This window comes from Sander lucioperca, chromosome 19 (genome assembly GCF_008315115.2).
Source record: "Sander lucioperca isolate FBNREF2018 chromosome 19, SLUC_FBN_1.2, whole genome shotgun sequence".
NCBI lineage: Eukaryota > Metazoa > Chordata > Actinopteri > Perciformes > Percidae > Sander > Sander lucioperca.
The window spans coordinates 5077486-5095670 of record NC_050191.1 but is presented as its reverse complement, the minus strand read 5'-3'; the positions used below and the strand labels follow the sequence as shown (position 1 = coordinate 5095670).

The 18185-nt window shown below is 39.8% G+C and overlaps 1 protein-coding gene across 3 annotated transcripts in view; it reads right to left on the bottom strand.

Moving 5' to 3' along the window:
• Positions 1-2925: 2925 nt before the first annotated feature.
• cnih3 (cornichon family AMPA receptor auxiliary protein 3) overlaps positions 2926-18185 on the bottom strand; it is a 143932-nt gene continuing 128672 nt past the window's right edge. For all 3 annotated transcript variants that reach the window (XM_031300182.2, XM_031300183.2, XM_031300184.2), the window contains one exon: positions 2926-4695. Coding sequence is in view for 1 of the 3 variants with exons in the window: in XM_031300183.2 (XP_031156043.1) it covers positions 4668-4695 (28 nt within the window). In the remaining 2 variants the exon portion in view is untranslated. The remainder of the gene's footprint in view (positions 4696-18185) is intronic.

Below are 18185 nucleotides of genomic sequence, written 5' to 3'. Positions count from 1 at the left end.
ATAAAGGGCCAAAAGGTCAGCAGTGTGTGCCTGGTGACATTATGATGAAACGTATGGCAGTGACATGCTGTCACCAATCTGTCAGCACCTGTCTGCCACAACTCGGACAAACACACACACACACACAGTTGCTTACACAATCGGACACTGACAGGACACAGAGTTTAAATGTCAGTGCAACAGCAGTAATAGTAATCCAGTATTAGAATATACAACAATATAACATTAACAAACCATTCTGGTTAATGATTCCTTTTGATACTTAACTACATTTTGCCGATAATACTTGTACCTTTACCTAAAAGTCCTACGGAAAATCACTTTGAGTAATTATACATTCTGGTATTACTTTTAATTAAAACTGCACAAATCTGTAGTCAGAATACGTTATTGATCCCCTCAGGCAAATTGTTCAGTTGTAGTTGCTCACAGTCAAATCAAGGTAAAAATAAGAGTAAGAAAAGAGTTACTCAATAAGTGTATAAAGTAACATAGCTACAGTGCAAGAGATAAAACAAGTTAAGTAGAAGTAAAGTGAGATTAAGTTAAAAAGATTATGTTGCTAAAAAAAAATTACTGTACAAATGCTATTGTAGTGCAGTGCGAACATAAAGTACGGTGTGGTATATTGACAACCTATAACATTCTATACACTTTGACTTAAGAGTTGGTATAAGGAGGATGCATGAACTTTACTCTACATTTACTGAGAACATCTGGAAATTGTTAACATGAGCAGAGGTCCCCCCAAGACAGAAGATACCTTTTTTGGAGTTGTGCCAGATAACAGGCATTGATTGGTCAGTTCTGCGGTCGAATCATATACTCACACATATCACGTCCTATGTTAATGTATGCATGGAATATATACGTTGTTCACACAAAGAAAAGGCAGAGCGGCAAATTTTGAGGTTTGGATTGGTCGTTCTCCAAGCTCTCTGCAGGAGTTTGTAAAATTGATGCTGAATCTTTGCTTGTAATAAACCTTTTTATAATCAAGAACAGTGTCGGCGGATTCCTCTTCATACAGCATCACAGCATTACTATTTAAGGCACCACAACGGTGTTAATATAATGAAGTACAGTATGAACATAAAGTACAGTGTGAATATAAGTAGCAGCAGTGAATAAATAGGATATTGCACATGTAACTGATAAATTATGTCACAGTGTAATTATTGTGAATAATTGTCCAAGAATATTGAGATTGAGATGTTAAATGGAATTTGTGTTGTGAGTCCAGTTTTGACACTCCAAGTGTGTATCACTCACAGGGAAGAGTTATTTCCAAATTGAATCATTGAACCATGGGGTTAAGGTGGTTGAGATTGGCTCATAGGTGTGGTAATTTGACAGTCAGTGCTTTGGAAAGTTGTAAGGTTTTGATAATTGTGTAATGATTTCAGTGTGTAAGCAATCGGCAAAAACTGTAATTTATTCAAAAACATATGAAACAGAAAAACTTATTTTGTTTTAGGGAAATTTGCAATGCATACTTTTGATAATACTCATCTTAAAAGACAAGGAGCCCTATTTTCATAATGGTACATGATGCACGGTGCAGCTTAAGTCTTTCCCACTGGGATATATATATATATATATATATATATATATATATATATATATATACAGTATCTCACAAAAGTGAGTACACCCCTCACATTTTAGTAAATATTTCATTATATCTTTTAATGGGACAACACTGAAGAAATTACACTTTGCTACAATGTAAAGTATATATCTCTAGGTATATCACCATACCTAGAGATTGGCATGGTTTTATGTCAGTTAGCCTAATAGCTGGTTTGATTTGCATTGAGATATGATTTTATGGAAAGTACCCCATGCCAATCTCTAGGTATGGTGAAGGGCATGTGATGATGTGGGGCTATTTTAATTCCAAAGGCTGACTATTCCTGACTATTCCAAGGAAACTTTATCAGGATGCATAGTATCCTGGATCCATGAAATAACTGGCCTTTAAAAATAAAAATCTGCCTGCCTCTATGGGAATTTAACATAGGGGTGTACTCACTTTTGTTGCCAGCGGTTTAGACATTAATGACTGTGTGTTGAGTTATTTTGAGGGGACAGCACATTTACACTGTTATACAAGCTGTACACTTCATACTTTACATTGTAGCAAAGTGTAATTTCTTCAGTGTTCTTCAATAATGAAATATTTACTAAAATGTGAGGGGTGTACTCACTTTTGTGAGATACTGTATATATATATCATGTTGGAAAAGCTAAAAACTCTGTGGGGATTTTAAGTTTATATGAAGCTCAGCGTAGTCTTTCAGGAAGACTTCTATGCTTCATTTACCTCTCTTTCTGATCAGCTGATTCGGGGCGTTCACTTTTCAGTTAAAGAAACCAGAATTGGCCATGAATTCCAAGAGCCAATCACAGCATTGCATCTTCACTTTAAATCTGTTCTTCACTGCTGCTGTCAGTTGTCATTCCAGGCTAAGCGTGCGACCCTCCTCCACCCCTTTCACCTCACTTCATCGTCATCCACGGCACCCTGGGTTCTCCTCCAGCGGACCGCTGCTTTTGGCTCCTTCCATCTGGTCTTCATACTCCTTCGCCACCAACACTGTCTAGACTCCATCCGGGGATATTCCTGCCCACTCGTGGCTTCTCTACTCCCTTTATAAAATATTATTTACACAGCGATGGAGTCTAATCACCAAAGACTCAATACAGTTCAACTTGTATATATGCTACAAATAAACCTTTTGCATATTTGCAACAAAGTCTCTCCTGATTGAAATACATTAGCTGTTAATTTACCCCCACCTTCTTCCTTTTATGTTCCCTTGTGGTGATTATGCATCTCCTGCACAAAGTACATATTAGAACACAATATGTGAAAAAGTATGATGAGTGGAATTGTACATCTATACTTATGAAGACCAAATATTTGATTTTAAAATACTTTATTTCATAAACAATATCTAAATTCAACTTAGTCGGTCACATACACAGAAAGGATAGAAAATGCTTGAATTAGAGTAAGAGAAAACAACAAGAACTGGGCATTCCCAGCTGCTCCTTGAGTAGCAGCTTACAAAGTGAGCTTATTGTGTGAATAAAATGATGAAGATCTAGAGTGGCCTAGTGGTTCGAAAACTGTGCTACACATAGAAGATGCAGGTTCAAGCTCCTGCCCTGCTGAAGTGTCTCTAAGCAAGACACTAAATGAGTTCTAGCTGCAGAGATAATAATCTTTAGCTGAGCTTGTCCTTTGACTTCTGACTTGTATATGGAAGGGAGCATTTTCTGGGAATCATTATACAGTAGTACATCAATATTCTCAGACAGATCTCATATACAATATCACTTGCATCATCTGCTTCAGTTGCTTTTATTGAAATCACAGATAAAGACAGATCAATGCTTAGCACCTTTCTCATCCTCTGCTTTATTCACTATATGCTGTCTTATCATGGTGTGGTTACATTGGAAAGTAATATTTTGTTCAAGATAGAGCATGGAGGCAACCCATCAGTATAGCCATCACAAATAGAAATAAATAAATCAATTGCAATACTGAAAAAACTAAATTTTGGTCCATGGCGTAAATCAAGCTAGAAAAAATTCACACTGTCTCCCCATCTTCAGACAGGACTGGATAGTTCGTTAGATGGTGGAAGACCTTTGCCTGTGTGGCTAGACTATCATAAATCATCTCAAATATATAGCCAAATATTGCGGATATTGTGCAAGATCAAAGACATTATTTGTGCAAAGAATGTGTGCTCCTACTATAAAAGCTTGGACAGGTGTCAGTTTTTAGTTTAAGTTTTAGAAAATGTTCCCACAATTAAACGACACTAGGATAACACTAAGTAGGCATTTTCTGTATAGAATACCTTTAGCTGTAGATCATAATTCAATTAGAAATGCCTTTTGTTAAAGAAAACATCAAAATGCACATGTCACAAAAGCTGTTCACGTAATGTTGAAAAGAAAAACCCTCGGGCCATGGACTGTATGTGCCGTCCGGGGGAAACTATTAAGAACTGGCTGCTCTGGCGTTTCCTCCAGAGCATTCTCTTTTCTGTACAATGTTATCCGTCCGTCCACTCATCCATCTAGCCCTCGCTCCTGGCTCAACAGTTAAGCTACGATTGGTGAGGCGTCCAGGGGGAATGACTGAGGGTCGGTGAGCTGTGCTGGGCTGGACAGTGCTTCACAATGCTGTGCCTGAGACAAACTGTGCAAACGCTACTGTGCTCTTCGTCCTCTGGGCTACCTGCGCTGCTACTGTATAGTAAGTTCGGTATCACTCCAGAGGAGGGTGTGTGTGTGTGTGTGTGTGTGTGTGCATGTGTGTGCGTGTGCATGTGCATGTGGTACAAACGTTGCCAGGCAGTGATTAACTCGGGTCTCGCTATGACCAGTGAAACTGTAAACAGGACTTTTAATTTCAGTTTTTATATACAGGCGAGCATAAAACTTGTCCTTCCTTGTAAAGGGGATGAAGCAGAAAAGACGCTTCAACCCTTATCCAGTTCATTGATTGGCTCCACAGAAGAAAACATTTTCCTTTCTTTTCTTTACTTTTACAATTACTGTCTTTCAATTCTAGACCAAGACCGTGGCAGTCTGTGAATCCAGAGGCTTTTTTTCTTTCTTTCCAGTTGCTGATAAATCAGTTGTTATGAGGTAACCAATGAGTAGATCATACTGAAACACAAGAAGAAACAGGAAATGGAAAGTGAGTCAACACTTCTCTGACTGGCCAGGCAGGCAGAAGGTGACAAAAGGAAAATTAACAATTCAAATAAGCTAATGGCCTGTTTCACTAATTAGATAAAGCATTCGAGCATTGTGTGTGTATGTGTATTTAAACATTTCATTGATCCATAATTAGTATTCCTGCTGATTCATCTAAATACTCCTTTAACTGATCAACTGATCTAATAGGAAGTCTGTTTGTGCCCTTGGAAGTTTGAAGCTTAAAGGTTGATTTTATGTATGTTGCTGACATCAAATGTTTATATGTGAAGTCCCTTTAAAGATTTTTGTCATGATCTGCATGATTCAGAGTAATACTACTTCTCCATCAAGATCAGCTATACATTACAACATCCACACACACGCACATCAGGGGCTACTGCGTTTCTGGGGGTGTGTTGTATACCAGTAAGACAATTAAATACAATCCAGAAGGTCCAATTTGAGTAATACATCCATTCAGTGCACACAGCAGGACAGACTTTTGCTCTGTGAGCTCCGCTTCTTGTCACTGGGGGCGTGTGCCAGCTGCTGACTGCTTGAGTGAAACGCGAGCACTTGAAACTACTTTCAATGGATCTTCTCCAATCCTGCACCACTTATGCAATAAGAAGATACTCTATGTCCTAATCGGTTGCATGCTTTCATACAAAACATGCCTGCAAACCCCTGCCCCCCCCACCACCACCAAATGATTCAACGATCAGTTGACGATAGGCATTTGACAACGATTGACAATTCTAATTATTATGTCTTATTATTAATATAATAATTAACATAATTAATGTCAATTCTTAGTTAGGGGCAGGCCTAACCGACAGTATAATAATAACATCCAAAACACATGAATCACTCTCATTGGTTTCTGTGACATGAGAAGTACTTTTGAGTTCAGTATGTTGTCCCCCTCGCAGTTGAGTAGGCGGTCCTTAATGTGTCCCAGGACACATTTGGTACACACTTCCTTGTAATTGTAACTTACTTTGGCAATAAACCCTTTTTTGATTCTGATTGTGCTAAAATAATGTGGCCACATCACCTCGGAATGTGGTCTGATGGATCAGATCTAAATGCTTCCAAAATGCATATTGGGTGCATTCCCACCTGTACTTGAGCTATCCACTTGTGATCGGATCAATCCGATCGCATAAGGGAGGTGCATGCAAAATGTTAATTCAACTATTTAACCTAATCTCTGACCCACTAATGGAAATGGGGAGAGATGACATTAAATTTGGATCCATTGCAGATATAAAACTTACAGAAGCATATTGCCGCTACGTCAGAAAAAGTTTACAGTTATAACAAGATATAAAGTTATAACGTGCTGATAAATTCAAAAAGCACTGCCTTTTGAATTCTACATTGTTTTTCAGCAATGCAATCGGTCAAATTAGTAGGCAATTTGTGTGTTATATATCTTTTTTGTGCACGTTATAGGTTTACAAAGTGAAAAAGCCCAAAGTCCACCCCAAAGGGACTTACATATCTTCAACAGAAAACACTGTTCACAAACTGCTCCAAACAGCTCGGTTGTAGTCCAGCCTTTACTTCCGTGATGGACGTGCGTCACTTTGTAACACGTTATAATGCTTGCCAAGCTGCTAGCGTGGCACACCCTCATACTCTGCTTCTGACTGGCTGGTAGTCCTTACCTAGCTACAGCGCATGTGCAGAGGCGGCGTCAGCCGATTTTGCTGGGGCTACAGCCCCGGATGTTTTATGAATAGCCCCAGATCTCTCTCTCTCTCTTTTTTTTTTTTTTTTTTTTTTACAAAAATAAGTAGCCTATAATAGAATAAAAGCCCCAGAATGGCACATGCAAATTAAGAAGAAAAGTGTGTGCTGTAAAAAGCTGCGCAGCTTCAGGTTTATGGATGCGTCTCTGCTGTCGACATGCTGCGGCAGATGTGACACGTTTGTGCTCCGTGTATTTCTGCAGTAGTTTCGGTTTTCCACCTTCGATGTAGAGCAGCGTACAGCCACTTCCCTAAACTTTGTCTCATTCAGAGACCAGTGACCCAAACAGGGCTCTATGTCTGTCAGATGGTCTGAGAGCTACCTTATCAGCAGAGCAATCACGTAATGCACAGCAGGCTATGGTGCAGGTAGATTATTTTCTGAAATATAGTGACTGTATTCTTGTAATATATTACAAGATTATAAAGTTATAATAATTATAACTTTATTATTCTCAAAATATCACGACTCCTCCAAATCTCAGAGAACACAGATGGGATGAGTTATACTTTGAATGTGCACAAAGTTTTGGACATGAGCAGAAATCTTGCTAAACATCTGAAATATTACAGTCCAGGGGTTTATTAATAAATTAAAATGAATAATGTATCATTGAGGGGAATAATTATCATATGCACATTTAAGGAGGTTACTTCCCCAACAAAAGACGCAAAAGAGGAGGGAGGAGTAAATGATGCCTAGGCTACATGTGTGCTGACTCAGATTTTAGAAAAATCGATTCAGAAAAAGGTATACATAGGTGCATACAAATTCACAAGAATGCAGGAAATGAAGTATTTAATGTTAAAAAATTCTGGGGGAGGACCCCCCGACGAACATACACTGGCCGGGTAAGCCCCGATCCTCCTCAAGTCCTAGAAACGCTCCTGTGCATGTGCGACTCCCAACAAAGATGGAATAGAAGTGAAATGCCTCACTCTGTAGCTAAAACGGAGAGCTCAACACACATGGTGAAAAGAGGAGCTGCAGCAATGTGTAGTACAACAAAAATATGGTCCTTTTTGAAAATTAAACCATGTAAACCTATTTTGATATAACCTCTAAATACAATTATGAACCTGAAAATGAGCATAATATGAGCACTTTCAATAATAATGGCTTTTAATATTGAGCTGTTAAAATAATTAACACATGCTATTGTTACAATAATGCCTTATTACTGTTACTAATAACATTTTGTGGTTCTACATTTAAATGTCTTAATATTTCATGTTTAGGTTTTGTAAAAAAATGTAAAAACAAAATCCTTCCTGACAAGATTGTGCTGTTTTTTTTTTCATTTCTGAAAAACTGCTGCTGTGGAAAAGTTGCTACTGAATGTAAAATAAAAAGCAAAAGCTGATCATGTAATGCAATGAGCAGACGTTCAAAACAAACTGTAAAGCACACATCGCTGCAAAGTGACAGTGATTTCAAATTTTCTTAAGTAAACCATGGACAGAGATTAGCTTCTTCCCCAATGTGGTCAATATACTATATCCAGGCTGTTCTCATTAAACCATTCGTACATATAGCTATGAAACGTAAAGCACTGTAATTCATATGTATTTATTGCTGTATGCACCACAATGACTAATGGGTGGGTCATAAAACACAGCGCTTTCAAGCCAGGGAGCACAGTTTGCTTCCCAGGAAAAACAAGTAAACAGGTTTGTTCCACGGGAGTGTTTTATTCCAAACCACAATCTTATTTTTAAATTTAAATACTCGTTTGGTTCCTAAACTTAACTATAATCACCGCATGATGCTCACTTTGTGTCAGCTAAACTCAACTGCCCCAGCCCCTGAAAGGATCTTCATCTTGTAGTGTCCTGTACCCGGCTCAAAGTTACCTTTTGTAGGCTTAACTCAATTAGCAACAACCGATGATGTAGCCGGCTCACAGTGACCTAGTGTTGGCTAAACTCAACTACCAATGGCCGCTGATATGACTAACAGCTCACAGAACTCTGTACCTGGCGTCATATGACCAGCTGGGGGTCGCCTAATGTTGTAGGATAACATACGAATTGGTGTGCATACATTTTTGTACGATATCATACGAACCTCTTCATGGGAATGTGTTGCTGTATCATGTTTTTGCCCAACACACAGTGATCTGTGATGTTTACTTGAAAAAAGAGAATAACAGAGGATTACATGAATCAACAACTAACAGCCAAAAATCACAGATCGGGGATTCAACACTTGTCTCGCTGAGCTGTGACTTGACAAGAACAGATCAGCACCTCGTTGACAGTGACTGATGATTCCAAATGTTTGTATTCATCCCAGAGGCCTTTCTGAGCTCCTAACACCTCCGTTAATCTCTCTAGTGAAAAGACGGAAAATTCACTCAGAGAGAGAGCCAGGAGAGGATATATGTGAGGTGAGGGACAGACATATCAAGAGTGAAAGGCTGGTTCCTCCTTAGAGACTTCATTAAAGGGGTGATAGAATGCAAAACCGATTTTACCTTGTCATAGTTGAATAACGACAGTTTGGTGGGTAAATAGGACATACATAGAACCTCAAAATCCCATTGACACCTCTTTCCTCTGCAAATCTCACAATTTGAAACTGCCTCTGAAAACGGGCAAATCTCAACGAAGCTCATAGTTGAAGTCAACTATGTGGCTGTACCTTATTTGGCTCTGGTCTCTATCTTTGTCACGCCCCAACATTTACATAGGTTACACCACTGATCTGAGATCAGGTAGTCTTCTGAATAGGTTGCGCAGATCTCAGAAATTGTATACATTGTTCATCTGCTATTTTACCACAAAATTCACTTCTGAGACTTTTTTATACGAGAAATCAACTATGTAGAGGTTAAATATGGGCCATTTCACGAAAATTGATGGCTAATTGCAAATTTTGTCCGACTGTGTGTTGGAGTTCAGCGGCCGGTGCTGCCTGGGTTGCTGCCTCGCCGTCCGGCCTGTCCTCCTTCACAGACCCCAGCCTGCTGTGAGCTAGATGGATCTCAGTCACGGCCGGCAGCCCACGGTGCTCCATACCCGCGCAGACGAAATTCAAACTGTAAATATACTCTAGTTATGCCGAAAGTGTAGCTAGCTAGCCGCGATCTTTACCCATAGGATTGAAGGGACACTAGCAGCTAACAAAACCCCTCATATTCACAAAAATACATTAAATTGAAATCGGACAAAAGTGTTAGCTTTGTAAGAGCTTGGGGTAGCTGTAATATAAGTGGCGTGACGAAATTCAAACTGTAAATATACTCTAGTTATGCCAAAAGTGTAGCTAGCTAGCCGCGATCTTTACCCATAGGATTGAAGGGACACTAGCAGCTAACGAAACCCCTTATATTCACAAAAATACATTAAATTTTCTGCTTTTCTGCTTCCTGCTTCTTACAGTGCAGACGCTTTGCTGCTTGCTCCTGCCTTTGCTTGCATATTTCTGCTGATAATCTTACTTTTCCTCTGAGAGAAACTATGAGAAGCGGCTCTTGGATACTTATAAATCACTGGACTATACATTTTTTGTAGACATAGTAGGCTATTGCCATATTTCAATATTTTTGTTTTTGCGTGGCCTACCAATAGCTCAAGCCTGTCCTAAAGTGATTGTAGCTAAAGCTAATTAGCAGCAAGATGCCTCCCTTCTCCATGGAGGACTACTACAAACTCCTTCAGAAGATTGTTATTCTGGAAACCAAAATTCAACCGTTAGAAGTAAACCTGGAAGTGAACGGATCATGTGGGAATGACACCACTTTACCATTGACCCAAAACAATGGACAGAAGCATGCCAACACACGGCTAACTAGCACCAGCAAGACTACAGACAAACAGGAGGGCTGTGGAATAAGTAACAAATCAACAAGTGGTAGTCCTCCCTGGAACTCTTTTGGTGCAAAGCCTAAGAGTAAATCCTTTTCCTGGGAAGGACGACTAACGGGCAGGGCACAGCGCCCTGAGATTTGTGATATGAACGGCTGGCCTGCATTACCATCCAGGCAGAGCGCCTCTTCTACCCCTGTACTCAGTAGGACACAGCCGTGGACAGCTGCAAAAGGGAGAATTAGCAACAAAATGCCTCCCCAACAACTGAGTGTGCAACTGGATAACAGATTTGCTCCTCTGCTGCAGGACCCTGGACATGACCTGGATTGCGTCTCATCGTCACACAGCAGGGTAAGGACTGAGAGCAATTCAAAAAGTAAAAAGCTACAGGGAAAGCTAACGACTGGGCACCAAACTCTGATTGTGGGTGACTCTGCTGTAAAAAACATAAAAAGCAGTAAAAACACCAAAATTCTCTGTTTTCCCAAAGACATGGTGTCTGACTTAGCCCAAAGAATCCCGGATATCATGGCAGCACACCCAACTGTGAAAAACATTATACTGCATATAGGGTCACATGATGTTGTAAAGCAACAGTCTGAAGTGCTGAATCGTGACTTTATGAATCTGCTGAACACAGTCAGCTCCCTAAACGCGAAGGTGTTTATCAGTGGCCCTATACCGCCAGTCAGAATAGGAGCTGAGAGATTCAGCAGACTGTTGGCACTGAACAAATGGCTTTCAACTGCATGTACCGTCCACTCTCTGCGGTTTATTGACAATTTTAACATTTTTTGGGACCGCAGACATCTTTTTAAAGCATATGGACTTTTCCTTAACAAGCCAGGAGTAAAGCTGTTCACCTCTAGCCGACTTTACTTTCTGCACCACACATCTGCTCCCTCGGCCAAGGACACAGGACAAGATAAATCAACACAAACAAAACAAGAGGAAGACACAACAAAGTGCGGCAGTGATCCACCACAGCCCCCACCTGAGAAAAGATTTGACCATGGAGAACCTCAGAGCGGAGACGAGAAATCTCAACCCCCTTCACCCGTCCAACACTCCTCAAACCCCCTTACCAACACCGACGCCTTTGAGGATCCATCGCTCTCCCCATTCACCCTTTCCCCTGTTTCCCCCTGCCACATGTTGGGGTTCACTGACCGGATGGAGCAGCTGGTAGATGCTGGAACCAAGTTTACCCCACTACCTTCTCCCATCACTCGCCCCCAGCATCAAACTGACCCTGTTTGGACTCAACCACTGAAAGTAAAACGCCAGGCACCTCTGCCCCCTCAAGGACGGCAGCTAACTCCTTCTCAACAGACTGATAAGTATGCTTGTGTACAGAATGAAACAAGCTTTAACTGATATGTGCTGGGCCCAGGCTGCATGCCTAGTGGCACTCATGACTCTTTCCAGGACAAGCCTGGGCCCTGTGTATTCAATTCTTCGTCAATCTATGTTGTGATAGGTAATAGAAAAAGAATGGTGAATCCGCTAAGTAAGAAAAAGAAGCACTTAACTGCCAACTTAGCAAATTTAGCATCCATTCCTCGTCAGCCACAGCCTGTCCCAAAAAACGAGACAGATAATTATTTTAACACACTAACATTAGCCTTACTAAACGTCAGGTCTTTGGCGGGTAAATCATTTTTAATCAATGATTTTATTATTAAACACAATCTTGATTTTATGTTTTTAACTGAAACCTGGTTAGACCATAATAACAGTGATGCTGTTCTCATTGAGTCAGCTCCCCCTAACTTCAGTTTTATGAGTGAGAATAGAGCGAATAAGAAAGGAGGTGGAGTCGCCATTTTGTTTAACGACTTGTTCCAATGTACTCAAATAGCTTATGGAAACTTTGCTTCTTTTGAATATGTGGCTCTTCAGCTAAGGTCCCCCTCTCGACCTATATTTCTAATTATCTACAGGCCACCTAAATACTGTGCATCCTTCTTTGACGACTTTAGTGGACTTCTGTCTTTAATCTGTATTAACTTTGACCGTGTAGTTATTGCTGGTGATTTCAACATTCATGTTGACAACCCCCAGGATAGAGGGACAAAAGAACTGTGTTGTATTTTTGAGAACTATGGACTGACTCAGCATGTGACGGAGCCCACACACAACAAGGGGCACACTCTGGACTTGATTATCTCGAAGGGTTTGAACATTTCCAAGGTTGTGGTGACTGATGCTGCTCTCTCTGATCATTCCTGTGTTTTCTTTAATGGCACTATCTCTGTGCAAAAAAGTGTCCAAACAAAGTTAATAAGAAAACGGTATATCACTGACAACACCAGTGAAACATTCATTCAGCTTTTCTCGTCCACACCCACCCTCTCAGGGGTCTCAGTCACTGAGCTTGTAGACAATTTCAATTGTAAAATTACAAATGTTATTGATGCCATTGCTCCCATTAAGGTAAAAACTGTCTCTGATAAGAAAAGATCTCCATGGAGAAATGCCATACTGGTAAGAACAAAAAAGAGAGTGTCGAAAAGCAGAACGCAGGTGGCGAAAAACTAATCTCCAGGTCCACTACAACACCTATAAAGAGAGACTTCGCACTTATAATTTGGAACTGAGGAATGCAAGGCGGTCCTTCTTCTCGGACATTATTGCCAAAAACAATAATAATTCACGTGCTTTGTTTGCTACTGTTGATAGGTTAACAAACCCTCCAGTACCAGTAGCATCTGAACTTTTATCCACAAAGGCCTGCAATGATTTTGCCACCTTCTTCAATGATAAAATTCAGAAAATTAAACAAACAGTCAGTGCTTCCATATCGAGTACAGGGTATGTGTTGTCACAGTGTCCAGGCAAAACAGATTCCAATATGACCCAATTTCATATGATTAACCGTAAAAACCTGGAGGACATTATACAACATCTGAAAACCTCCTCCTGCTGCCTTGATATTCTACCAACGGGCCTTTTCAAAAATGTTGCAAATTGTTTGGCTACAGATCTTCTACAGATTGTAAACACGTCTCTTCTCTCAGGTATCTTCCCACAGGCCCTGAAAACTGCAGTCATTAAGCCACTCTTAAAAAAGAACGATCTAGACACGTCACTAATGAGCAACTATAGGCCGATATCAAACCTTCCATTTTTAAGTAAAATCATTGAAAAAACGGTTTCTCAACAACTGAAACTTTTCTTGTCACTAAACAACAGTTTTGATGCATTCCAGTCGGGTTTTCGACCACACCACAGCACTGAGACAGCTCTTGTTAAAGTCTTTAATGACATCCACTTAAACACAGATAGTGGCAAAATTTCAGTCTTGGTATTACTTGATCTCAGTGCTGCATTTGATACGGTCGACCATGACATATTACTAGACAGATTGGAAAACTGGGTTGGCATTTCTGGCTCAGTACTAAAGTGGTTTGAGTCTTATTTAAAGAATAGGGACTACTTTGTGTCTATAGGGAATTATACATCTGAGCATACAAATATGACGTGCGGAGTTCCCCAAGGCTCAGTTCTGGGGCCTCTCCTGTTTAACATCTACATGCTTCCACTGGCTCAAATTATGGAAAACAACAAAATAAGTTACCATAGTTATGCGGATGACACACAAATTTATATAACCTTATCGCCAGGGGACTATAGTCCAATACAACAACTGACTAAGTGCATTGAACAAATTAACGACTGGATGTGCCAGAACTTTCTTAAATTAAATGAAGAAAAAACAGAGGTGGTTGTTTTTGGAGCAAAAGAGGAACGATTAAAAGTCAGCACTCAGCTTCAAACAATAATGTTAAAAACAACAGACAAAGCCAGAAATCTTGGTGTAGTCATGGACTCAGACCTGAATTTTAACAGCCACATTAAGACAATTACAAAGTCAGCCTATTACCACCTTAAAAATATATCAAGGGTTAAAGGACTTATGTCTCAGCAGAACTTGGAAAAACTTGTCCGTTTATCTTCAGTAGACTAGACTACTGTAACGGAGTCTTTACAGGTCTCACTAAAAAATCAATCAGACAGCTGCAGCTGATTCAGAACACTGCTGCTCGAGTCCTCACTAAGACCAAGAAAGTGGATCACATCACTCCAGTACTGAAGTCTCTACACTGGCTTCCAGTGCCTCAAAGAATTGATTTCAAAATACTTTTGCTGGTTTATAAATCACTAAACGGTTTAGGGCCAAAATACATTTCTGATCTGCTAGTACACTATGAACCACCCAGACCTCTCAGGTCGTCTGGGACAGGTCTGCTTCTTGTCCCCAGGACACAAAAAAAACTGATTTAATTGACAAAGCACATCATGGCTACACTTTCCTTTCATTTGTTTTAAATTCAACGAGCAATTTGTTGTATTTTAGCAGAATACTGAAAGCACCAGAAAGGCAGAACTCAGTACATTTTAACAACTGTTTATTTATGGCAAGTAAATATCTATCATTTTTGCGATATTCAACATTATGTTATATTCATATATAATTCATATATATTATATTATGTCATATTTGCCTCATATCGTGCAGCCCTAATAACTACCCTGAAATTGTGTCAGATGCCGCATCATGTCGCAATACTTTCATCTGTATCCTCTTTTACTCTAATTTATTTAATATGTAAATAGTTATTTCTTTCTGATAATGTTATGTAGTCATTGTTTTCACCTTGGTTTGACTAGTTTATTACTGAACCCAGCCATCACGGGCCCTGCCATCACATCCTGCGCCACACACCACAAGTAAATTTTCACCCTGTGGGAAACACTAAAAAAGTTATGTCAGGGCAGTAAATTCAAACAGCCAGTTGCTCGATTGGGCCAGTGCTCAAAAAAGTAAAAAGAAAAAAAAGACTATATTTCAATTAAGGACTATATACAGACTAAAAATTAAGCATTTCCGCTGTATCAATTTTGAGGATTGCAAAAATTATCCCCACATAATTAAGTCCCACATTTGTACCTTGAAATAGCTAAATTTCTAAAAACATGAGGTGCATGTGGGACGGTTTATATTACTTTGGTATGGTTAAAGTTGTTTTTTGGAATGGTGGTTAAAAAAATGTTAGTCTGGAGCCCATTATGCATGAAAGTTTAAGTTTAATGCATTGAAGTTATTCCAACCACTGAGACTGATCGTTTCTGATTCCTTTGCCACAGAAGACTCACCACTCTATTGGTTGAACTACAAAAAACACACAGCCCACTCCCAATCGAACAGTGTTGTTAGACAGTGACCTTTATTTATTTAGTTTATTTCCTAATTAATGTTTTTTTAGCTACACTGGATGTAATCTCATCATAAAAGAGTAACTTGAGTTTTGATTTTTTGTGCTACTGTAATAATGCTGGTGTTTATCAGCCAACCCAAAAGTATTTTCCTACCAACCTAGAAATGCCAACAGCAGCGTACATTTCAAATCTAATCTGGTCCATTGGCAAACACATACACTTCAATGCACATTGTGATACAAGCGAAAACAATGCATGAACACATTTGCTTCTGCTTCACTGAAAAATGCAATGTGTTTCCATGACCACGTATTGGTCCACAGTACAGTATGCCAGTGAAGAACACAATATAACTCACATATGGCTATATGGCTCACCCCTTATGCATAATGTTAGATTTGAGTGAGTTTGAGTTTTTTAACGTTAATGTTTTTTTAACGTTCCTAAATTAAGGATGTATGTCATAATTCCCTGCCTGTAAAAACATTTTATATCAAGCGCTTTCCTTTAGAGCCAGATGTTGCTTATTTCATGTTCCATTAGCTTTCAACATCTGTCTAGCTAATGAGCCGAGGTTAACCTTGTGTGTGTGTGTGTGTGTGTGTGTGTGTGTGTGTGTGTGTGTGTGTGTGTGTGTGTGTGTGAGCAAATAGAATGTCCAGATTTGTATGCCCAGCAAGATGGAAAGAACAACAAATTTGATGAAAAGGTTAGATCCGTAAATGTACAGCAGAATAGCATGCAGGTAGCAGCATACAACATGCTAAGTTTAGACCACAGGGGTTAGACAGGATTCCTGTACACATCTCGCAAGGGAAAAGTACTCGTCACTGGAGTGCATCACATGACACAGCATCCTTGTGACAGAAACGACAAGTTCAGAAGGAGAAAGGTAAGAAAAAAGGTTGGAGTGTAATAGTCAAAGGTTACATTCTGAGGAGAAATCCATTAGTGAGGCAGGGCTTCACTATCATCCAGTATCAGAAGAGCTACAGCTGGGAAGGGTGAGACAGCACAGAGCTCATCTGGGGCAAAGGTAGAATAGAAACTGTGCAGACCCTTCTAGTATTTATATTGAAAAACAATATGACAAATGTTGCACTGGTTTATTCGTCTTCATTTATTTTTGATTATTTATTGAGGAATTGAATTTATTCATCTAAGTACACAAACATGTGTCAAATAGATGAACCATATGAAAAAATAGATTTAGCCCAAGGCTGCTCAATGCCTTTTGAGCCTGTGCTTCTGTTCCCCTGCTGTGTGCCCAGATGGACTAAATCAAGAGTTATATAGTTATTCCAGTGGATCATCTGCACCAGATAAGCTCCACTGAGCAACCAAAAAGGATTTTAAATCAGATGTGGAGGTGAGCGCTCAGGTGGAGCTGTGTGTTCATCTGTGATGGCATGCAAAATTTCATTATGTGCATACATGGGGTTTTGTGCCTGTGTTTTTCTGTGCAAACTGTTCTCACTCCCAACTTGTCAAAAACAGCAGCTTGTACCAAATTGTTTAAACTGACTTATTTTAAACTGAACCACAATCTTCTCCTATTCCTAATGGTAATGTATGATTTGAAAATTCATTAATGAGTGTAACAGTGTCAACATCAATGTAACGTTTGACAATGAATCTATTCATATTCAACAGAAAATAAAACATGTAAAGCAAAGCACATAAAGCAAGCATATTTTTCCATTCCTATGTTGATGTTATTATAAATCTACCTTTAAAGGAGAATTCCGGCCAATTTTTACATTAATCTTGATCGCTATAGCTACGCGAGTACTTTCGATAGAAAAAACCCCGACCCGAATCAGTGCAGGTAACACGGAGAAGCTGCAGCTACATGTACAAGCGTCCCCTGAGCTAAAACGGCAGTGGTCGGGGCAAGTTTTAGAGTGCCTTTGTGTCTCTTAACAGAGACAAGATGCTATTAATATGTCTGTGCAACATGAACAGGGCCCTTACGTGTCAACAAGATGCGTTTTCAACTCAGACATTGTTTAAATTCACCTACCCTGGTCCTTGTCTCGATCCTGCCGATAGCTAGCTTGCCCTGCTAGCTGATAGCCGTTAGCCGCTAGCTACCGTCCGGTTAGTGTATTCAGACAGGCTTCTGTGATAATCATCCCAATAACAATCCATGGAGCGGCGGTGGTGTGGCTATGTCCTCCAGAGGACAGGTCATGTCATGTCTTGAAGTTTATTCTCCCCTAAAAAACCAGTAGTGCGGTAGTAGCTGTTAGCTGCTAGCTGCCCTCCCTCCGGTGAGTGTGTACAGCCAGATAGCCGTTAGCCGTTAGCTACTAGCTGCCGTCCGGTGAGTGTATTCAGCCAGGCTTCATGACGCTGAAGTTGGCTTCCGATTCGCAGCTTCCGATTCGGCAGTTAAGGGGAAATTTAAGGGGTTTAAATAAATGTCCGATTTACATTGCTAAGAGACTGATCCTCCGTTTTTTGAACCTCTTACTGTATTGAATGAGTGTTAGTCATTAAGGTAAATTATTAATTATGTCTAAAACACACTTTTAGATTTGTGAAAGCTTTATTTGATTTGTGAAAATGCAATAAAGGGAGATTTTACTGTTTTTTTCACACATAGACCATATTAGACCAGGACTAGATCCAAAACCGCAATACATAGACTTGTCAAATCTG